Consider the following 20,330-nt stretch of genomic DNA (forward strand, 5'->3'; position numbering starts at 1 on the left):
ACACCCGTGTTTTTCTAAACTCGACTGTTAAAATGTGTCCCCAGGCCCGGACCGTCACAGACCCCTTCTTCATGAGCAAGACTCAGAGCTGGCTTCACCCAGGTAAGACTTTCAGTGCGACTAGATGCCACACAGACATTTTTAGTCCCTCCTGGTGGGATTTTTCTGTGAATATTTCAGATGTTCATAAATGGTAACGAGGGGAGGAAATGTTAAAAGATTTAAATGCTCAACAGTAACCATCAGATGCCAGCATAGATCAGAGTAATCTGTAACCCTAAATGTAGATTTAGCCCCATTTGACCTGGCAGGAGCACAAAGATGCTGTTTAAAGGTTTAGGGAAGTTATTGGAAGAAAAATAATTTTTTTTAACTGGAAAAACTGGTCCTGTAAGGTAACCGCCTGCATCCCTCTGCGCTTTAAATGTTTTTTTCATCTTTAACGAAGCGGTCATGAAAAATGAGGAAGAGTCAATTCATTTAGCTTTTAAGTTCAAATAGTTTCTGCGTAGTAGCGCGCCTCCAGAATAAACAAAATCTGGAAAGATCTTATGAAAAAAGTCCCGTCCGCCTCAGTAAGTCAGGAAAAAAAGGGCTCTAGATCGATAGTTTGAGTGTTTGGCTCAGATTTCTTCTGCGAATCGTCTTGCTGTAGTAGAAGTACTCTGTTAGGCTTGCCAAACGCTGCCTTTACCGTTTGTCGTAGATGAAAATAAAAAATGGGGGAAAGTTGCAGCTCGTGAAGAAGAAGTGCCCAGAATAGGTCCTTTGCTAAGCTGTCAGGTCGGCAACCTTCACACTCTAAAGAGACATTTCTGCTCCTTATCCCACTAAATAAAACTCGTCCAGAGCTGCACAACGAATCAGCAGCTTGAAATAAAGACATGACGGCTCCTCCAGTGTCACATAATTACAGTTTATTTTATTAAAAGAAAAATCTATAATAAATTGCTGCCATTTATTGGTGTTTTTTACATGTTAGGACAAAGGAAAAGACTCTTCTGAAGACGGATGTTTCTTTTGTTTTTCCCCTCATTGATTTCTGTCTTTATTTGTGTCAAATTGTTTGTCAGCATCCAACTACTTCTGCCTACTTTGTGCTATTNTAGAATTGCATTGAGGTTCTTTCAGTTCTTTAAAAACATTGTTCTCTGAATTCTGCTTCACCACACCTAATCTATTTTATGTCTTCTTATGCTTCGTTTAGCTTTCAGCTAGCCCTTTGCTGCTTTTAACTTAGCATGTGTTTTGCTGGCCTTTCTTCCCTTTAAGGCTTTACCTAACTATTTGCTGCTTTAGCGCTTTGCTTCTAGCTGCCTTCTTGTACTCTTAGCTAGCCTTTTGCTGCATTTTGCATTTCGCAAGTTAGCTTTTAGCTGGTGTTCTGTTCAATACAGTTTCAGCTAATTTTGCAAAGCCGTTCAGCATTTTCACAGAAAATCCAATTTCTTTAATTATTAGAAATATCCCAGTTTCAAGTAACAAAGCATGTGCTGTCACCATAATAAAAATAATGAAGTGAACACAGATTTTAGATTAGTTTATTGGACATTTTTGTGACTTGGGGAGAATCTAATAAATGCCAAAACCTTCATTTATTTAGTTTTTACCTAAGGTAGTTTTGACCTCTTTTACTTATTGTATTCAAAGGGACTTGGCACAACTTCTTATTTCTGTTAGGTGTCATAAAATATGTGTAAAACTGTCTGTTTTCGTCCCGAACCTTAAATGTGTTTTAAAAGGTTTAATTTTGTGTTGAATTCAGAGAATATTCAAACCTTCATCAAGTCCAGTTGATGAGGAGGCTAACAGGTGGCATTTTGTCCCCAAAGTTGTGTTTAGGTTTGTATAAAATTGTACAGGAGAACCGCTAAAACAAACCCTTTTCTGTGGTAGTTATGAATAAGAATATTAATTTCCGTGTTATTTTTGGCTTCAGAAAGTCACTAAAGAGAGACCAAAAGGGGCCGGACCCCCGTGTTGTGTGGAGACCCAACCAGCTACAGTCAGCTTGAATCTGACTAAAGCAGCATGAAAGGAAGTAGATCACTGAGTGCGCACGAGATGAGTAATTATTATCCGAGTGTTTTTCTTGCGTTGATGGATTGGCCTTCTAAACACTCATCTGTCTTGATTTAGGTCGAACTCATTAAACACTCCTAAGTAACTTGAATGTAGTATCGAATGCAACTAAATAAAGCCGGCTCTTTTGTTAATCCTGTGTTCGGAGACATTCGTGTTATTGTTAACATGTCGAATCCAGTTTTATTACAGTGCGGACGCAATAAGCAGGACAATAAGTGGAGTAAGTGGCGCGTAATTGGTCCCTTCCAGCCTGAAACTGAATGAAGAAGTTGGTGTGTACCCGCACGTCGGGCTTGTTCTCAGGGGGTGATGTATCTCAAAAGGACAGGCTAATTATCTCACTAATAAACCCTGAATCTGCTTATGCTGCGAGAATAAAGAAAAAAAGTCATTACTGACAGCATCTTATGTCATTTAGAGCACTTAGAAGGAAATCTGTGTTGCCACAGTAATTTATCTCCACCGCCTGAGAGCCTCCCTCCAATATCTCGCCTCCGAGGTTTTAACTAAAGGCGCGAGATGGAAAATATGGTCGGAAGAAAGGCTTTGTTATGAACGCTCTAAATTGAAAACACATATTCCAGGAGTGCAGTGGGGAAATTAGAAGAAGTTGGCTCTGGAGTTCTCGCTGAGCTGCTTTCTTCCTGGTGCCGGTGATTTAAATGCAGGCTTGCTGCCAGTTTTTGAGACAAGAAATTATCCAAATGAAACTCTCTCCTTTTTTTTTTTTTGTCTTTCATTTTAATCAGACAATAGCTTGTCTTCTGTTGATTACTAAGAGCATGTGTCATTATGTTCATCAGTCAGTGTGTACCAAGGTTTGATTTAGTATTTCCATTGTACCTCCTGGAAATCCGAGTTAGATTTGCTTTGATTCGGCTGTCGGGCCACAGACTGGAGTCTACAAACCTGTGAATATTAAAAACAACAAGAATAACTAAAAAATGCAGCACAATATTCACTACAAATGTTCAGACACTGCAGCTACTCCTAACATGGACAAAGATTTTCTCAGTCTAAAAAAAAACTATATTTCTATAATACAGTTCCCATAAACTTAGTGTTTATAGGAACTGTATTATAGAAATATAGTTGTAAGGAAATCTTACATTGAATCCATTCAGATGCTGTAAAGATTTTAATCATAAGGATGTTTTTTTAATTTATTTTTTGACGTGTAAATTGTTGGTCTGCCTGTCAGCCTGCAGAAAATATAACAAAAGAAAAAACATATTTCTCACTCTTAACGATAAAATTCTGCTCAGTCAAAAAGTGAGCACTGTTGCTAAATGTTTGCTGCAGCTTATTTTTGAGGTTTCTGCTTCTGTTCAAGTACATTGTAAGTGTAAAAGCAGCATCCGTGTGAAAGTCTGGATGAAGGTCTTTAAATAAGAACATTGCTTGGTTATAAAATGAGCAGTGCTCCTCACTTTACTTGTACGTGGTCATAATGTTGTGGCTGATTGGTTTGGGACTTCTCTGGTGTCGCCGTGCAGCACAAATTTCCGTACTGCGCGTGTGAAAATGCCCCTTGGATCATTTCTGGTTTACAAACTATGAGTTTTATTTACTCATGGCTTGCAGTTCTACAAACTCCTGAACTTTTAAACTCCAATTTTACGACTTTCTAAACATTTTTCTCTTTCTAATGTCAAACTTTAAAGACGAAACTGTAACAACCAAGAGAGAAAAGCCTTACCGGGTCAGTCGGGTCCAAATTGAAGTGTAAATGCCTAAACTGGCAGATTAAAATACCCACCACGATCCTAGAGTGTGCACACCTTTAAACTTTAAGAAACATTTAAATACAGGTGTCTCTTACAGGACAGACATTCCAGATGTGGCACGAGACCCAAGCTTGAAGCCGTCTGAAGAGAAAGTGGTGCCTGAGGCCAGTCAGCCCAGGCATGGAGGCGTTACAGAGACGGGTGAGAACGTTCATCTAAGGTTGGACACTAAAGAAAGCACATGGACCAGTTTTTCTAAATCAACTGATTACACTTCCTTTTAGTTTGCATTAGAGGTCCACCTATATTTTGAAGACAAACGCCAATCTGTAGAAATCAGAAAAGCCTATGGCTTTATTATTTGTGCACATTACAGTCTACTAGATTTTGAAGAAATAAATAAACCCTAACTGAGGAAATCTGGGCAAATGTGTGATAATCAATGGCAGGAACAGCACAGATTTTTACAAACTAAAGCTCTAAGATTTTCACAAGCAGATGTGATATTCTTTCAAAAGTTAGCATAATATTCTGGTCAACTTTTTTTTATTTGTTCCCAAAATAGCACCAATGCCGTTTAATTTGACCTCGTCACAAGCGGCTCGGATTGATTGACACGTAACAACGCTGTGCTGCTCGCAGATGTGCTGTCTTGTTTAGCAGTTCAGGACGCTCAGGTGCAACCAATGCAGAGTATTTAAAAAAAACAAAGAAAAACGGAAATAATCGGCCTAATAAATCTCCCGACCTGGAATCTGTGCGGTAACTGCCACTGGGAGAAGTAGCTCCTTTGTGCTTCTTAAAATATTATTCTGTCACCATGATTTACTGTAGGTTTACCTGCGTACAGCCGGCTCTGTGCTGCACTGTGTCCTGACTGTTCGAGTTAAACAAGATGTGTTTGTTTGACTTTAAAGGGTGGTAGATGTTAGTGTTATCGGATGCAGACGTTCTCTTTCCTCTGTTTCTCCACACACACACAGGGTCGGCTGTAAAAGACACGAAAACGTCCAAGACGCCTAATTCGACCTCTGCAGCCAAAACCATCCAAAGCTGCGATCCCCCAGCGGACGGGCAGGAAGACAAAGAAAATAACAGCCCTCCGACTGAAAGGCGTAACGCTAAGCTGGTGCTTGTAACGTCTGGACTGGGCTCCACTGAGCAGGTGGCTTTTCACACGTTTAGTCCGTTCAGGTTTTTTATCGATCAGTCGGTCGTAGAGGACACGAGCTGATCAGATTTTCTTAACAACAGATGATGGTGAAGAAGTTTGCCAAGAGAGTCGGGGCCCGTGTGGTTTCCCAGGTGACACCAGAGGTGACTCACATCATAATGCGCACAGGTAAGTACCCTCGGTTCAAGGTCCGCGTTATTTCTCCTGTTTTCTCAACAGAGAACGGTTTCGTTTTGAGAAGTCTGGCACTTTTTTTTTTTTTTTTTTGTTCTTCTTCTTCCAGATAAACTTTCTCTTCCACCCACACACACAAACACACCGCTTCATTCATCCACTTGTTGCTAATTACCCTTTCTAATAGATTATTTTTCATTTCGAAGCTTGCTGTTTCTAAAGAATTATATTACCTTAAAAAAAACAACAACACGTTTTTAATGACAGCTGTTTCCCGGGCAACCAAATCACTGTAAGCACTGAGCCAAGTTCATGCTTATGGTTCAAATGTCTATAAGAGCAGAAGGCTTCACATATTAACTGTTGACATTAAGAAGTTTTAAATAATTACACATATATGTGAGGTGCCATCAAAGACGTACAAACTTATTGTATTTCTTTCTATTATAAGTTTAATAAGTTAAGTCATTATCTTTTGATTTGAATAGCAGTAGTAGTAGTTGAAGCAGCAATGACACATATTTTTATGTGCAAATACTACGTCAAACAGGCAAATACTGCAGTTCAAATAGCCAAATACTGAAGGTAAAACAGCCAAATACTGAAGGTAAAACAGCCAAATACTGAAGATAAAACAGACAAGTACTGAAGATAAAACAGACAAATACTGAAGATAAAACAGCCAAATACTGAAGGTAAAACAGACTAATACTGCAGTTCAAACAGGCAAATATTGCTGGTAAAACAGGCAAATAATACAGGTAAAATGGGCAAATACTGCAGTTCAAACAGGCAAATACTGCAAGTAAAACAGACAGACTAATACTGCAGTTCAAACAGGCAAAAATATGCTGCAATAGCCAGTATAAAATCATTAAAAAAATTAAAATAAGGCAATGATGCTTGAGTTTTCTTAGAAATACTTTTCAAAGCTTTTCAAAGGACTCATGATTGTTGAAGAACAATTGAACAAAACATTTTGGATTGTTAGAAAGACTCTGTTGCACTCAGACTGGCAGGAGACCTCTGTACTGTTTGCACTAATTCTGTCATCGTCCCGGTCGTTTGTTCTTTTTCTGACTTCTTCCCTGGAACATCCCTTCTTTAGATTTTACATTTTTCACCACAACTTTATGAAATAGTTCCTGAAATGTCAGAAGTAAAATATTTGATGTTGTATCTCTGCTTCACCCCCTCCAGATGAGCACCTTGTGTGTGAGCGCACCTTGAAATACTTCCTTGGCATTGCAGGCAGGAAGTGGGTGGTCAGCTTCCAGTGTAAGTTTCCTTTTTTTTCTTTTTCTTTTCGTCAGGTTTCATCAGTGAGGAGTTCAGAACAATTAGTCTCCATTCAGCGTAGCATAATGTGGAATGAAGAGGTTACATCATGCAGAAAGCCTGTACTCCTTACAATAAGAGCGTGTTTTGGTTCTCATTTCCTCTCCGCAGGGATTTCTGAATGCTTCAAACAAAAGAAACTCCTAGATGAGGTATGCTCGCCTCCAAACTGTCGTGCCTGAAGCTCCCAGCTACGCCTCTGTCCGTCCGAGTGTTGAATTAAGGCGGCGTGATGAATCTCTCCGCGGGGTTTACCGCGATGCCTCATAAATTACTTGCCGTCATTTTGCGGCAACTTGTTTTTTTGGGTTTTTTTTTTTGATATGCCGGCGTAAATTGTTTCAGCGGGCTTTGTTCAGCATCGCCATTAATTTCAAACCGTTTTCATGCATCATGTCCCGCTGTAAAGAAATGTTCTCCGTACGGATCTAAGACAAACGCTGTCAGATTGAAGAATGAGCAGGGCACTCGTGAAACCGTCGCTAATAATGTGGTTCTTAAACCCTGGATCTTCATTTACATTTGTTTTAATAATTGCTTTACTTTAACTAAAGGTGTTAATTGCAAGGTTTCTTATTTTGTTGGTCATCAGAGTCCGTTTGAAGTGAGAGGGGACGTGGTGAACGGCCCAAACCACCAGGGTCCCTTGAGAGCTCGAAACACCGACGCAACTGATGTGAGTGATTACTTTCGCTTTATATTTACATATTAGAGATTTTATTCTGAATTACAAAATTCAGTTTTTAAAGAGTAGATTGTTTTATTTTTTTTCCTTTTATGGGTTTAAAAGTAAGTTAGAATATTTTTCAGTAGAACAATCAGCCTTTTTTTTTTCCTAACATTGGAAGCAAAAGTTAGGTTTAGGAAAACATCCATCCATCCATCCATCCATCCATCCATCCATCCATCCATCCATCCATCCATCCATCCCGACTTGCTGATTTTAAAATTAGATTTATGGTCTTATTTTATTCAAAGCTCTAACATATAACTATTTTAAAGTTCTTATGCATATATGTTTGTTTTTTTAATAGACTTTAAGGAACCAGTGGTGTAACGTCATAAATAGTACCACTTATTAACTCCTCTGTCTTGTTTTATTTGTGTCTTCGGGGAAAAAGATATGCTTTTTTTTGTGATTTTTGCTCAAAAGAAAGATGACATACCCATCATTGCCTCTCAAATCTCCTGCTGGCCAGCTGGATTCATCTTTGAGCGCTGGACTCTTATTAAGAAGTAATGTAACATAAATTGTAGTAGTGCTGTCACCCAAAAGCAGAGAGCTGTATCTAGTGATGAGGCACCCACCTCTCCCACTTTATTACCATATCAATATATCAAAGCCCTCCATTTTCTTTGAGCCCGTGGCCCTCTAAAGCATTTATCAGGATGACTGACATTATTTTCCACCTCAGTTCATTCTATCAGAACGCTCTATAACAGTCCAGAATGTGATGTGGTGAAGAGGCGGCCAGCCGCTGCTCCTGATCTCCGCTCCTCAACACTCATAACTAAATGATTTGGCAATTTTAAAAGCAAAATAACCCATTAAGTGCTGCTATTACTGACACTTATTGCCATAGCTGTTGGCTGTAAAAGCAGCCTTTGACCACAAAGCACGGTGTGATTCTGTGAAGATCAAATATCCCCAATCACAAGCGGAGCTTAAACTCGTTTCGTCCTGTTGCACCAGCCTCTCTGCTCGCACCCTGTTGTGAAAAGCTAATTGTGTTTTTTTTTTTTTCCCCTCTTGGTGGAAAGCCAACACGGCTGACTCTGCTGCCACTGAGGGGGAAAATTAGAAATGGCTCGATGTCATGTTGGTTGTATTCCTGCCTTTGAAAAACCTGCCCTAATTGAATTAGTTGCTAATTTCAGGCTTATTTAAGAGACTCGAATGAAGTGTCGGTACTTTGATGGAGCCAGACAGAACTGGGCTGTTCATATTCATGTTTTTTTTTTCTCTCACCTGAACTCCGGGTGACAGACTAACAGATGAAATGGAGACACAAGGAGTCTGTCACCAGAACGTAGATGGTCAGGAAATCAAAGAAACCGAGTCTGTGTGTGTGCGCGCGTGTGTGTGTGTGCGGGCTTCATTGCACTTTCAAACCCCCTAAAGGACATTAGCTGTTGTCTAAATTAAAAATCTGTAACAGACACACTCCTTTGAGTCACCTAACACCCCAGGCTAATGATCATTACTAACCTACAGGAAGGTGAGACAAATTATTTCTGTCCACATTTTATCTTTCAAACACTTCCATCCGGCTGCACGCTTTAAACGAGGCCGGGATGGGAGCTTTCTCTTCTGTGGTCGCTCCAAGGAAACACGTTTCCATTCCCATTTCAGGAAAGCCTATTGACCCTGAGCGTAATAAAACAAGGCGTCCCTGGTCTCGGGCACGTCGTTTTTTTTTTCCCCGTGTGCTTTAAGCGTGATTTTACCTCCGATGAAGGTGGCTGTTTGACTCGTCCCTAAATTTACAGTATTAACTAAGGGAGCAAAAAGCGAGCAAGGTCTAGAGGCTTTATTCTCAACTGTGAGCGAGGAGTATCGGCTTTAAATTGCAGGATAAATTCAGAAGTGCTTCGGCTGCACCGGTGTAACCCTTTCCACAGGTGAAGAGTTCAGAAACACACTCTGCTGTGATAGTAATGGAAGTAATGGTTGCTTTTACACACTGCTGTTGAATGTTGTCTGAAGGTTAAAATCGCTGAATAAAAGTCCTTAAAGTCATCAACAGTTTTGCAATCGCTTCACAAGCACAATGTTTTTTGTGGTATTTTTATTTTGTTTTCTTTGTCTTCAGCTCCTCCTGAAGGGCTACAAGATCTGCTTCCAAGGACCTTTTACGGACATGTCTACAGGTACGTTTAAACACAGAAATATTTTCTTTAATATATCGGAAAAAAGTGTTGCCATATTTACAATTTTGTCTTGTCAACGCGGTTTTCCAGACCGATGCAATGTTTGTACAAATACATTTTAACAAATGAGATCTTTCAAAAGAGAAACTTGTTGGTAAAGACTCTTTATGCTAAATCCCAAAGCTTCTGTCTGTAGTTTATTCTTAAAGCAATAGTTCAGATCTTTTAAAGTGGTGTTCTGTTGAATGGTTATGAATAGTTAATATCTTACCTGCTCTTTGAGTTGCCTCAGTTTGAAAAAAATTGGATTTAATTCTGACAAGGGTTTCAAAAATCCGTGAATTTAGATTTATAGATGGCTGCAGCAGCAGATAGCTGTAGCACTTCTGCCAAATAACCACAGAATGCAAAAACCGACATCAATGTAATTTTGTTTATTTATTTATTTATTTATTTATGGAGTTTTCATCAACCACTATGAACTCTGTGAGACATAAAATTGTTTTAAGATGACAGCAGTTCACTCAGACTAGCCTTTAGCTCATCAGTCTGGTCCAAACTGAGGTAGTTTATGGAGCCATCTATAACAGGTAAGATGCTGATTGTTCGTAACGTTTCCACAGAACCCTAGTTCAGAAGATCTGAGCTACGACTTTGATGCACAAACAGGATACTTCTACAAACCTTGATTTTATTTATTGTTTTTTCTCTTTTCTTTGTGAAAGTGTACTAACAGTGGAGTACATGCCGTGAGCTTTATTTCTTTCTTGATGCTAAATGGAATGGGGCAGTCAAAGTTCAGTAAGGTTCTTAATCCTTCGATTCAGTGCCTTCAAAAAAATTTTTTGTTTTGGCGAAAAAAAACCCCATAAAAAAGTAAATATCATTACCATTAAAATTTTATTAAGGGATAAAGCTGCATTGACTTTATTGCTTACAAAGCCTATTATGGGGTTTTGAAAGGCAGCTCTCATACATAACTGCATCTAAAATGATCTAAAAAGGGCACCGGAGCCAAAAACATTACAGCTTTTTTTTTCTAGTTTTTCATCAAGATTTCTGCGACTCATCTCAATGGGTTTTTGTTCAATCTTGGCCAAACTACACAAAACCAACAAACAGCTTCCACCTCAAAACATTGGTTATTTACATCTGGTTATTGTAGCCATATCTAAACATTGGTTCTACCAAATGATTCGGCCTTCTTTGGTCCACCTGAGGAACGTGGCAAACCCTGCAGATAATTGCAACCCCTCAGTGTTTTTTTTTTTTATCTGATTACAACTTTAAGAACGATTTGTAATTGCTTTCAACAAAACTGACAATTTTTTTTGTTCTCCTGTCTCAAATACCTATGCTCAGACTTAATAATGGCATTGTTCTGCAGGGGCTCCTGTTAGACATCCGCCATGCTTTAGGGAGGGAAAAAAAAGAAAAAAATGGAAGAAAGAAGGACAGCTGAAGTAACACACGTGATGTTTGACTGACACTGAGAATAGCTGGGAACCTGTGCTGTTTTTAACCCCTGTCATTTCACCAATGTCGAACAATGACTAGTGATTCCAGCGCGTGGGTGGACTGAATACACACTAAGGACTTGTTTGAGATGTTTTTGGTCCGTTGTCACATTGCACAGCAGTTGCCATGGAGTTAATAAGCTACCTGAAAACTATTTCTGAAAAGAAATATGAGCTTTTAGCTGTGGAAAAAATCTTTTTTTTCTCTATATAGCCATGTAAAAGGATTTCAACTAATAATGAACTCAGAGGTTATAAAAGGACTTTTCCTTATGCATAGTCTATTTTTGCTTACCCTTCCAGTATGGTTGAGCGGATCCAGATTATGGAGGGGGGGGGGAAGTCTCAGGGGGATGCATTGCTTGATACCCATGAGGTGGCATTCTGCGATTTCCTTCTTCCTGCGGCTCCTAAAGTGCTCCTGCAGCATCTTCCTGCTGCTTGCTGGATCGATGAGGCTTTGCTAATGGGTCGACATCTGCTAGCTTAAAGACTTAATTCTTACACGCGGCCCAAACATGGAGATGGATTTTGTTTTTTTCAGCACAACATAATTTCACTCATTATTTAACCAAGAAACACGCAGGGATTATTAGCCGAACGCACATCAGTTATATTGACCCGTTTCCTGTACTTATTGTCTTTTTTTAAAGCTTGCTTTTGTTCCCCTGAGGTGAAAGTGATAAAATGCAGGCGGAATTAAACCGTAAACAGAATGAAATGAAGGTGTGTAAGCTGTTAAAAGAAAACCGTGGAGCATTTATCATTTTTTGTGCTTGTTTTCTTTTTTTCTCAGATGAAATGGAGTGGATGGTGGAGCTGTGTGGAGCGGCTGTAGTTAAAGATCCACTTCTCCTTGACAGCAAACAGGTAAGAGTATCGAGGCTCTCTCGCTTAATAATAGAGTCCCCCCGCGGTTCTGCCTTTGTCTTTGTTGGTAACGTTTTCTGGTCTGTTTGGAAATCGGATCAGAAGTGTTTGTTCATCGTTTCAATTTGAGCAGCGAGTCTCGTCGGCGCCGTTCGTTTAGAATTCCCTGCGTTGGTTTTTCGTTCAAAAACGGAAATGTTTCTGTCTTTCCACTTCACTTGTGGTTGCAGTGAGTTGCACTTAACTGCGGTGTTTTTTGTTTCAGATATTGGGTAAATTCTTGCCTCGTAAAATTGATCTCGTCTTCAATAGAACCACATCCATCCATCAGTGCTGTTATCTATCAAAAATGACGAGTTCTGGGTTCTTACGAAGCAAAATTCAGCATTATTGATTGCTCAGTAATCTCGCACAGTGCTAAATCACTCATTAGGAACAAGATAGCTTTACGTTGCTGACAGGAAAGCAGATGAGCAAGCTGTAAGTTTCTATTTATTTACGTTTTTGTCACGCAGAAGTCCCACCAGCTGGTTGTCGTACAACCCAGACCAGAGTTGCCGTCTTCCACGTACAGCGGTGAGTCGTCTTCGAAAATGGCATTTCATTTTCACCTTCTATTTTTGCACACGGCCACACTTTGAACCGACTCATTTATTCCTCACATCCACCTTCACACACAGCCCTGACACACACACACACACACACACACACACACACACACACACACACAGAGTTCATGAAGATTAGACTGACAGCAGCACCAGCAGGAGGTTCCATAATTCATGTCCAGGTTCAGTCCAGGTTAGAGCTCACACAGGTTGGCTTCCAGACTGAACCTCGGGTCTTTCAGACACAGAGATATCAATTATTTGTGATGGATGAAATAGCAACAGTTGTTGTTGTCCTTTAAGACGAGGTTTCAAGTGTTTTTATGTTGCAAATGCTTGAAAACGTGTTATAATTGTATAAGAAAACAATGAAACTCCTTTTTTCCTCAGGTTATGTTTTGAGATCAGCCTTTAAGAACGAGCGCAAATATTACCAGTGGCACAAAGAGTAAGCCACCTTTTAAATAACTCTAAATAATCAAGAAGCTTTATTAAAAATAACACAAATATATTCATTTTTATTCAGGAGACTGAATAAAAACTGAGAGCTGAAATGGGTAACGTTTTCAAGCTAACCGGCTAAATCAGCGTTTCCCTTGAATCCTTTGTCTGATAAGGCCTGAAAACGGTCAAGTTCTGAGTCTTGGACAAGAAACTTGTTTGTATAAATTGTATTAAGCAAGCTGAAACCCAAACTGCTGCGGACCTTACCAACCCGAGGCTTGTATTTTTCCTTCAAAGTGCAGAGATTCAGTTCGAGCTGAAGTACGTGAACAGTGAGGTCTCTTCAGCTAATATCCTGTTCCTCGTCTCGCAGATTAAACTGCAGCCAAAACGCTCGGACTGCGTCGAAGCAGACGTTGACTTAGTTTGTTCCAAAAGAACAGCTGACCTTGTGTTCAAACGATGTCTGTAACTGGCCTCCCAGAGTTTGCCTGACATGCTGCAGGATGCCGAGAGTCGGCGTCAGAAAAGCATCGTGCTGCAGAGTTCAACGTCATTGTCAGTGTCTTGTGATGAAGTAAGAGCGTTTGTGTGAAAAGAGTGAACACGAAATAAGTTGCGAACTACTTTGTAGACCTCGATAAGGTGTAATGGTGCTGTCAGTACCATTCAGTTTACACTGTACAACTGTGTGCAGGTCGTAACTTTGTTTAAAATCGGCATCAAATTTCCGAAAGTCGTGACTCCTATTTTACGTCTGCGGTCATCAGCTGTCAATATTTTGAAGATCAAATTTAAAATCTTGATTTCATGACAAGTATTGAGAATAAATATAAAAACAATGTTCGTTAAAACACCACAGAGCCAACAAGTTGTTTTTTTTTTTTGTAATAAATATGCATAAAGCTGGAAGACCTAAACAGTTATCGGCTAAATTTAGTTGAAACTCTGAAGTAACCAAGCTTACTGTGCAGAATATTACTGCTTTTCTGTTGTTCTGCTCATTGTAAAGTAACTGTTAGTAGGCAACGTAGCAAACCTGCAGTAGGCTGTTTATTCCACAGAAAGACATCTATCTAACTCTGTCCTCTGTGTCCTCTGTCCTCACTCATGTCCTCTCTAACTGCATCCAGATGTCTCCTCTTTGTCTCTTTCCTGGCAGCTGCATCTCTCACATCCTTCTACCAATATACCCACTGTCCCTCCTCTCCAAACCATCTCAGGAGGGGGGGAAAAAACCGTTTCGTAGAGTTCCCCTCTTTTGTTAGTGTCAGTTTTATGCCTGTAGCACGTTCAAAAGCAACAAGGTTGACCGGAGTGGTTTACAAGTTAGTTAAAAACAAACAGTTTTCAAATGTTTTTTTAAAAGACTACAGACGCTGCAGTGTCTACTACAACTGTTGCACATCTCTAACTAGGACTAAGATAACACTTTGGACACTAGGAGTTCTTTGGTCTCAGAGTAGTCGGTTCAAATAATAAAAAAAAAAGAATAAAAAGCAGATTTAACTTGGATGTATCAGAAACCTGTTGTACTGTATAGAGTCTTACAGATATTTTAACACAAGTATAAAAACGGAGCGAATCCTTTTCAGCGGCCCACAGTACCCCAACATGTAAGGATGATTACTGAGGGCCGTGTGGCCGCGGCCTCCCCCGCCGCCACAACGCCACAGAATGGGGGAACTTCTCACCAGAGAGTGCTGCCTGTTACAGCAGAGTTCATTCACACATGTAATGTTTGACAAGCAGCACTGAGTGGGCTCTGGAGGCTCGGGGTTAAAAATACCCCATTAAAGCTCCACAGGAGTGTGCAAGAGTTAGATTTCTGGCGTTAGTTGATGAGCTTCCCAAAATATATCCTGCATTCGGTCTGTTTTTTTTGTGCGTGATGCTCTCAGACCCCCTTAAAGGTTGGCAGGTTCGGTTCTGTGTGTGTGATTTGCTGTAACGTTGCTCGAATACAGCCTTCGTATCAGAATACATGGAGATTTCCAACGGGCGTACGCAGTCCGGTGCGTCCCTCCCGTCCATTAGTGGGGGGGGTTTAATGCGCCTCTAAGAGGAACAGGCGTAGAGTGGCCGAGCAGGCGCTGTCAGCCGAAATGAGACGAGCTCCCGAGCAGAGTGACAGGAGTGACTTTCCAGGAAAAGCGAGCGTGAAGGAAGTCGGGGAGCAGGGAGACGTCCGCGAGAAAATGTCAGATCGGCGCGAGGGGAATGTCAAAACAAGTCGGCCACTTAAAGCGAGAGGCTGCCGCAGCACGAGGAGGCCTGACAGTTTGAAATAGAGAGGAAGAGCTGGCTCCGAGCGCCCACCCACCCCACCCCGCCCTCCATCCTCTCGGCATCCTAATTTACACTGCTACATATTTAATGCTGTGTGTCCTCTTCCATGTCCTCTGGCACCTTTAGTCCAGGTAATTGAACAACCCTTTTCAGTCTCCCTGCCTCCTTCCTCCTCTTCACCACTAATTGAAATCACCAAGTTTCTCCTCTCAGGCTTTCTATGATACAAGTTTGATGTATAAATAATCAGAAAACATGAGTAGAGAGATGAAAGTGTGTCTCGGAGACTGTCAGACAGCAGAGTGGTTACAGGGCCCGTTCTTATCACATTCAGTCTTAAAAATAGGGACAGTTTTTCTCTTTTAACCTGTTTTTTAATACAATTAACAAGTCGGATTGTGAGCACGCGACCTCACAGCGTTTACTGCATGTTTATAACGTGTTTATATTCATGCAGATACTTATATAAATTTGTATTTAGGAGTAAATTTAAGCATGATTTTGGCCATTTTCTGGTTGGGTTGTGATTACCAACTAAACCGCTATTATTTCTCCTCTTTGTTAACTTTTTACTGAATCCAATCAGAAATAAATTCAGCAAGCAGCCAGTTAACCTGTTGAATGTCAGTGTGACGTTCTTTAAAACTGTTTTAATTTGTTTGCAAATAGATGACCCAATTAGGCTTAAATAACCACGCCGCTTATCTGACAAACCTCTGCTCTGATGTCATTCAGAGAAAAGTCTGTGTTTGCTGTGAGGATCTGTTGTATCATCGTGGAACCGCCATCTGCACAGTGATGTGTAGTTGTGTTTTCTTTTTTTGGTAATAATCTAATTTAAAATACGCAAAAGCCGAGAAAAGCCGTTCCCGCTATGAATAACTGTGCGTGACTTCTCAGATCACGGCTCAACTGTTTCGTTATCTGGCGAAAGCTAAGCTAGTTTTATCCTGTTATTTTTTTTATTTTATTTTTTTAAGAAAAGGAGCTTTTGTTTTCTGGAGATAACACGAAAATTGGCTTTTTCTGGGTTCAAATAAACACATTACCCCATTATAGAAAACTAACTTTGCTATTTTAGGATAACAAGATTGAAAATCTTTGTTTCTCATTAAATTGACTGTCTTGAGGTAATGAAATAAATTATTTGGGGATCTAATTAGATTTAAAAACAAATTTAAAAATGAGTGTCTATCTCAAGATAATGAGAAAAACAACTAGTTATTTTAAAAAGCGAGCGTCTGTTTCTTGAGTTAATGAGAGGATTATTCTAAAAACAAACAACTGTCAATATCTTGTACTGTTTAACATCATAAAAATACATTTCTCAGCACCTCCTGGCCTCTGTAGGAAGAGCTCCCAACCAGCTTCGCATTCAGTTTAGAAAGACGTCTTACTCGTCCAGCCGGTGCTTACAGGATGTCTTTATTCGACTCTCAGCAAAGCTCTATTCAGAAACGCAGGAAGCGATACTGTAGTCTTTGTCAAGCTGGGAAGGTTGTGGTTTGTGGGCTACTCGCAACATAATGACCAAGACGCTGGCTAATTCCCAGCAGATCTGGACTGACGGCGCAGCTTTCATTGTGCTTCGATGAAAGGAAGGAGTGAACGTGACAGAGACAAAAAAAAGCATTTTGAAACCATTCTGGGTCCTCTGTTGTCGGCTCCACAGGCCTCTCCAGGAAAGCCACGGTCGTGACCCGAGGTTGGCTGTTGGACACCGTCGCGACCTACGCGCTGCAAAACTTCAACGATTACACAACGTGAAGAGCGGCGGCGGTCCACCTGGTTCATTTTACGGTTCTTCTTCTTCTGTTTTTTTTTTTTTTTTTTTTNGACACGAAATTGAAAAAAAAGGCAGCTGATCTGATTGTTATAAATCGTTCAAAAATACTTTGCCCAACTTATTTTTTTTTTTTTTTTTAACTGTCCACTTCTGTAACCAAACACGTCATCTGCCTGTTTTTGTGATGTACATAAAGCTCAATCCACAGCAAATACTTGAGTTTTTTTTTTGTTGGTTTTTCTGCAGAGACGTTTGTGCGTTGGCTCGCTTTCTCGTCCTCCTGTTTTGCCACCGGCGTGTCTTTGCCGTCCCCGGTCTTTTCCCTGACGAGCCCAGTAAACCCGTGGGATGGTGGGTGTGCAGGTCGGAGCACGCTGCTCTCAGGGCTGGCTTCGGTTATGGATTATCTTTTGTGTGGGAATAAAACGAGACACAAAAACATCAACCGGAATGGGCCTGAACCGGAATGGGACACAAAGTTAACTCTTGACGCTCTCTGTGTATAGGCCAGTAAAATACTGCTCTTCTGCCGCTGCTAAGTTTACTTTGTTGTTGACAAAAAAAATCATGTTTTTCTTTGTTTAAATGGATTAGTCCCACCTTAATGAAATTTAGAGCTCTTTAAATTAGGGCTACAAATGATCGCTTTCAAAGTAATGTTCCTGAAGGTAAAATTTTGACATTTTAAAACTGAATCCTTTTACTGTTTGACATTTTTGTGCATCGCATTTATTTGACGGACAACAAGAGACATTTGTCTTTTTTTTTCTTTATTCTAAAGCTGAGGACATGCTCTACATTGTATTTTTCCTCTTTTTTTTTACAAACTATCTCATGAACCATTGGACAGAAAGTAATCACTGAATGTACTCATCAACTTTTGGTGAACCCCCCCCCAGCACATTCTGAGTACTAACAGATGTTATAGTCAACTCTGCCTGTCTGTTAGCAAAATATCTCATAAACCACTGGATGGATTTTAATGAACCCTTGGCAAAATAATCACTGAATGTACATCTACAACTTATTAATGTTTGGAGTCAACTAAATTCAATATGGCCGTCACAGCCAATCAACTTTACCCTTCTAAACAATGATTGTTGTTGTTGAGCTAGAATCTGATGTGGTTGTAGCTGAGAGTCATCCTGAACACATACTTCAATAACTACAGCTTTGCTTAAAACTTTGGGATTGACCCTGATGTCCTGTTAGCAAAATAACTTAATTTAAAGGGTTTGAACTTATTGGTTAAATCTCATCATTTCTCATCATAAGAGGATCTTATTTGGGAACTGGATACTAGACCTTTAACTTGCTTTATGTGACAGAATATTAGGAACAAGTCAGTAGTTAGCTATGAGGGTTTTGGTGATTAAAGTTATTAGTAAACCTTAACATGACACACACGCTGCAAGTCATTTAAGAACATTTGAGGGTTTGTTGACATCATGGGTCAAACGTCCGTCTTCGGTTACAGCGGAAAATAATCCGAGTTCATGTTGTGGAGAAATCCCATCTGCAGAAGGACCCAAACAGCACGTGTGAGCGTGAAAAGGCCCACTCTGCTCCTGGAGCCACGCTCAGCTTCTCAAGCAGAATGAGCTTTTTTTTTTTTTTTTGCCTCGAGGATTTACAGTAAATCTGCTCGAACAACTGCGCTCCACACCGAGCTCCTGTTTTTTGTTTAAAGGTCAAAGTGCTGTTTGTTAATAAGTGTTTAATAAAAGTTAAATTTTTTTTTTTTTTTCTTTTTAATCCTCGCAGGGCTACGTTTTTAAGTGTACTCTTTCCTTCTAACGGCAGAGTTTCGTCGACGGAGCCGAATAAAAGCGTCCCAAGAGAAGATTTTCTTCCTTGATTCGTACAAACGGTGCAGCCATTCGAGTCGGTGACATTTGGTCGCAGAGCGAACACAAACGCTGCTTTTAGTGTCATTCAAGTCTCTGACAATAGATCCCCGAAACCAGGTGGCTGAAAGAGCCCATCGAAACAATAATGTCAGCTTGTTTGCTCTGAGGCTTTTTAAATGCCAGATGTGCGGTGCCAGACACCAGCGTGCCAGGACGCTGCTTTCCTCCAGTCAGCTTGTTTTTTTTGTTTGTTTTATTGTGCAGAGCTTCAGCCAAGCGTACATTCAGCTCAGTCACTGTTTTGGACCCGGGGTTACGGCGTGGGACACTGTAGAGCCGCTCAGAATCAGCTGCTTTGCCCATTTTATTTTGTTTTCTTAGTGCGCAGTTATCCGAGCGAGTTGGTTTATTTTCGCTCATCCTTACTCCAAACTGCCAGGCTGCAGATATTTCTGTTCAAGTATCCTGATCACCTGAACCCGTGTCAGAAAGCCTGGCTGAGGTTCTGAGGTCTGAAAAAAAAGCAGCTCTTCGTGAAATGAGTCCGCATTATTAGTTCAAGTCTGTCAGCCATTTGCCCACGAAGCAAACAGCCGGGCTGATTGTTCTGTCGGGTTGAGTTTGGTAATTTTGCAAATCATATTTGAACTTGATAATTGCTCTGAGTGCTTTTATTTTGAGGGGCAACATGAAGAACATCTGCGTGTTCAGAGGGCATCATCTGACTGTAGTTAATCTGTCATGGTTTGTGGGGTGGGGACATTTCTGGGGCTCTTTTTTTATTTTATCTGTTTGAATTTGCCTTAGTTTCTTGTTTACAGTTCTCGGCATCTATCAGCCAGCTATGCTAGTCTGGTTTGGTGGTGTTTGGGTTTGTTTTCCATTTTCCCAGGCATGTTTTTCCCCCCCTCAGCTTCCCTGTTTGCCTTGAGGCACACACCTGTCAGTCATCTGTAATCGTCCCAGCTGCGTTCACTCACTAATAATCAACCCTGCCAGCAGATTAAAGTTCATGTTTTCTGTCACTGATTTTGTTTTCCTTTAATGAAATACATTTCTCGTTAAATATACCCGCCTGCACCCGCGGATCCTCAACCAACAAATATTACATTATCACCATTATAATAAAAAATATTAATAATAATTGCAAGTAATGCCTAAAATCAAATACAAACCTCAAGAAAAGTTTAGAGGATGCCTAGGTTTTCAGAATTAGGAAAATATTTTGGACTATTTAAGCCTTAACACTGGTCAGTGTTAAGTGGTTTAATAAGATAAAGTTATCACCGCTCATAGTAGGTTTTTGTGATTGATGCTCAGCAACTACCACACCAAATTTTAGCTCAACATCTGTAAAATCGACAGAGTTGTAGCCACCTTTGTGTTTTTTAAGGTTGCTTAGTTTTGGTGTCATCTCGAGTGAGGTTGACTCCAAAAGGTATTCAGTCGTAGACGTCCATCCAGTGAATATTTTCTGAGAGTTTCATTAGAAGTTGTCCACTGGTTCATGAGATATTTTGCTAAAATATTATTGCCTCAGATCAGGGCTGCCAGACTCAAAGGGGGCAAAATTAAAAACTAGGTCGGAGGCGAGGAC

At 40.3% G+C, this 20,330-nt stretch overlaps 1 protein-coding gene across 2 annotated transcripts in view; it reads left to right on the plus strand.

Annotated features, from left to right (window-relative positions):
- LOC108246763 (BRCA1 DNA repair associated) overlaps positions 1 to 16,926 on the plus strand; it is a 24,524-nt gene extending 7,598 nt beyond the window's left edge. For both annotated transcript variants that reach the window (XM_017434474.3, XM_017434483.3), the window contains exons 11-21: positions 45 to 102; positions 3,910 to 4,013; positions 4,796 to 4,977; positions 5,067 to 5,154; positions 6,361 to 6,438; positions 6,610 to 6,650; positions 7,091 to 7,174; positions 9,312 to 9,369; positions 11,683 to 11,756; positions 12,272 to 12,332; positions 16,770 to 16,926. In XM_017434474.3, coding sequence (XP_017289963.1) covers positions 45 to 102; positions 3,910 to 4,013; positions 4,796 to 4,977; positions 5,067 to 5,154; positions 6,361 to 6,438; positions 6,610 to 6,650; positions 7,091 to 7,174; positions 9,312 to 9,369; positions 11,683 to 11,756; positions 12,272 to 12,332; positions 16,770 to 16,864 — 923 coding nt within the window. In that variant the 3' untranslated portion in view covers positions 16,865 to 16,926. The remainder of the gene's footprint in view (positions 1 to 44; positions 103 to 3,909; positions 4,014 to 4,795; positions 4,978 to 5,066; positions 5,155 to 6,360; positions 6,439 to 6,609; positions 6,651 to 7,090; positions 7,175 to 9,311; positions 9,370 to 11,682; positions 11,757 to 12,271; positions 12,333 to 16,769) is intronic.
- The last annotated feature ends 3,404 nt before the right edge of the window (positions 16,927 to 20,330 follow it).

This window comes from Kryptolebias marmoratus, linkage group LG17 (assembly GCF_001649575.2).
Source record: "Kryptolebias marmoratus isolate JLee-2015 linkage group LG17, ASM164957v2, whole genome shotgun sequence".
Classification (NCBI taxonomy): domain Eukaryota; kingdom Metazoa; phylum Chordata; class Actinopteri; order Cyprinodontiformes; family Rivulidae; genus Kryptolebias; species Kryptolebias marmoratus.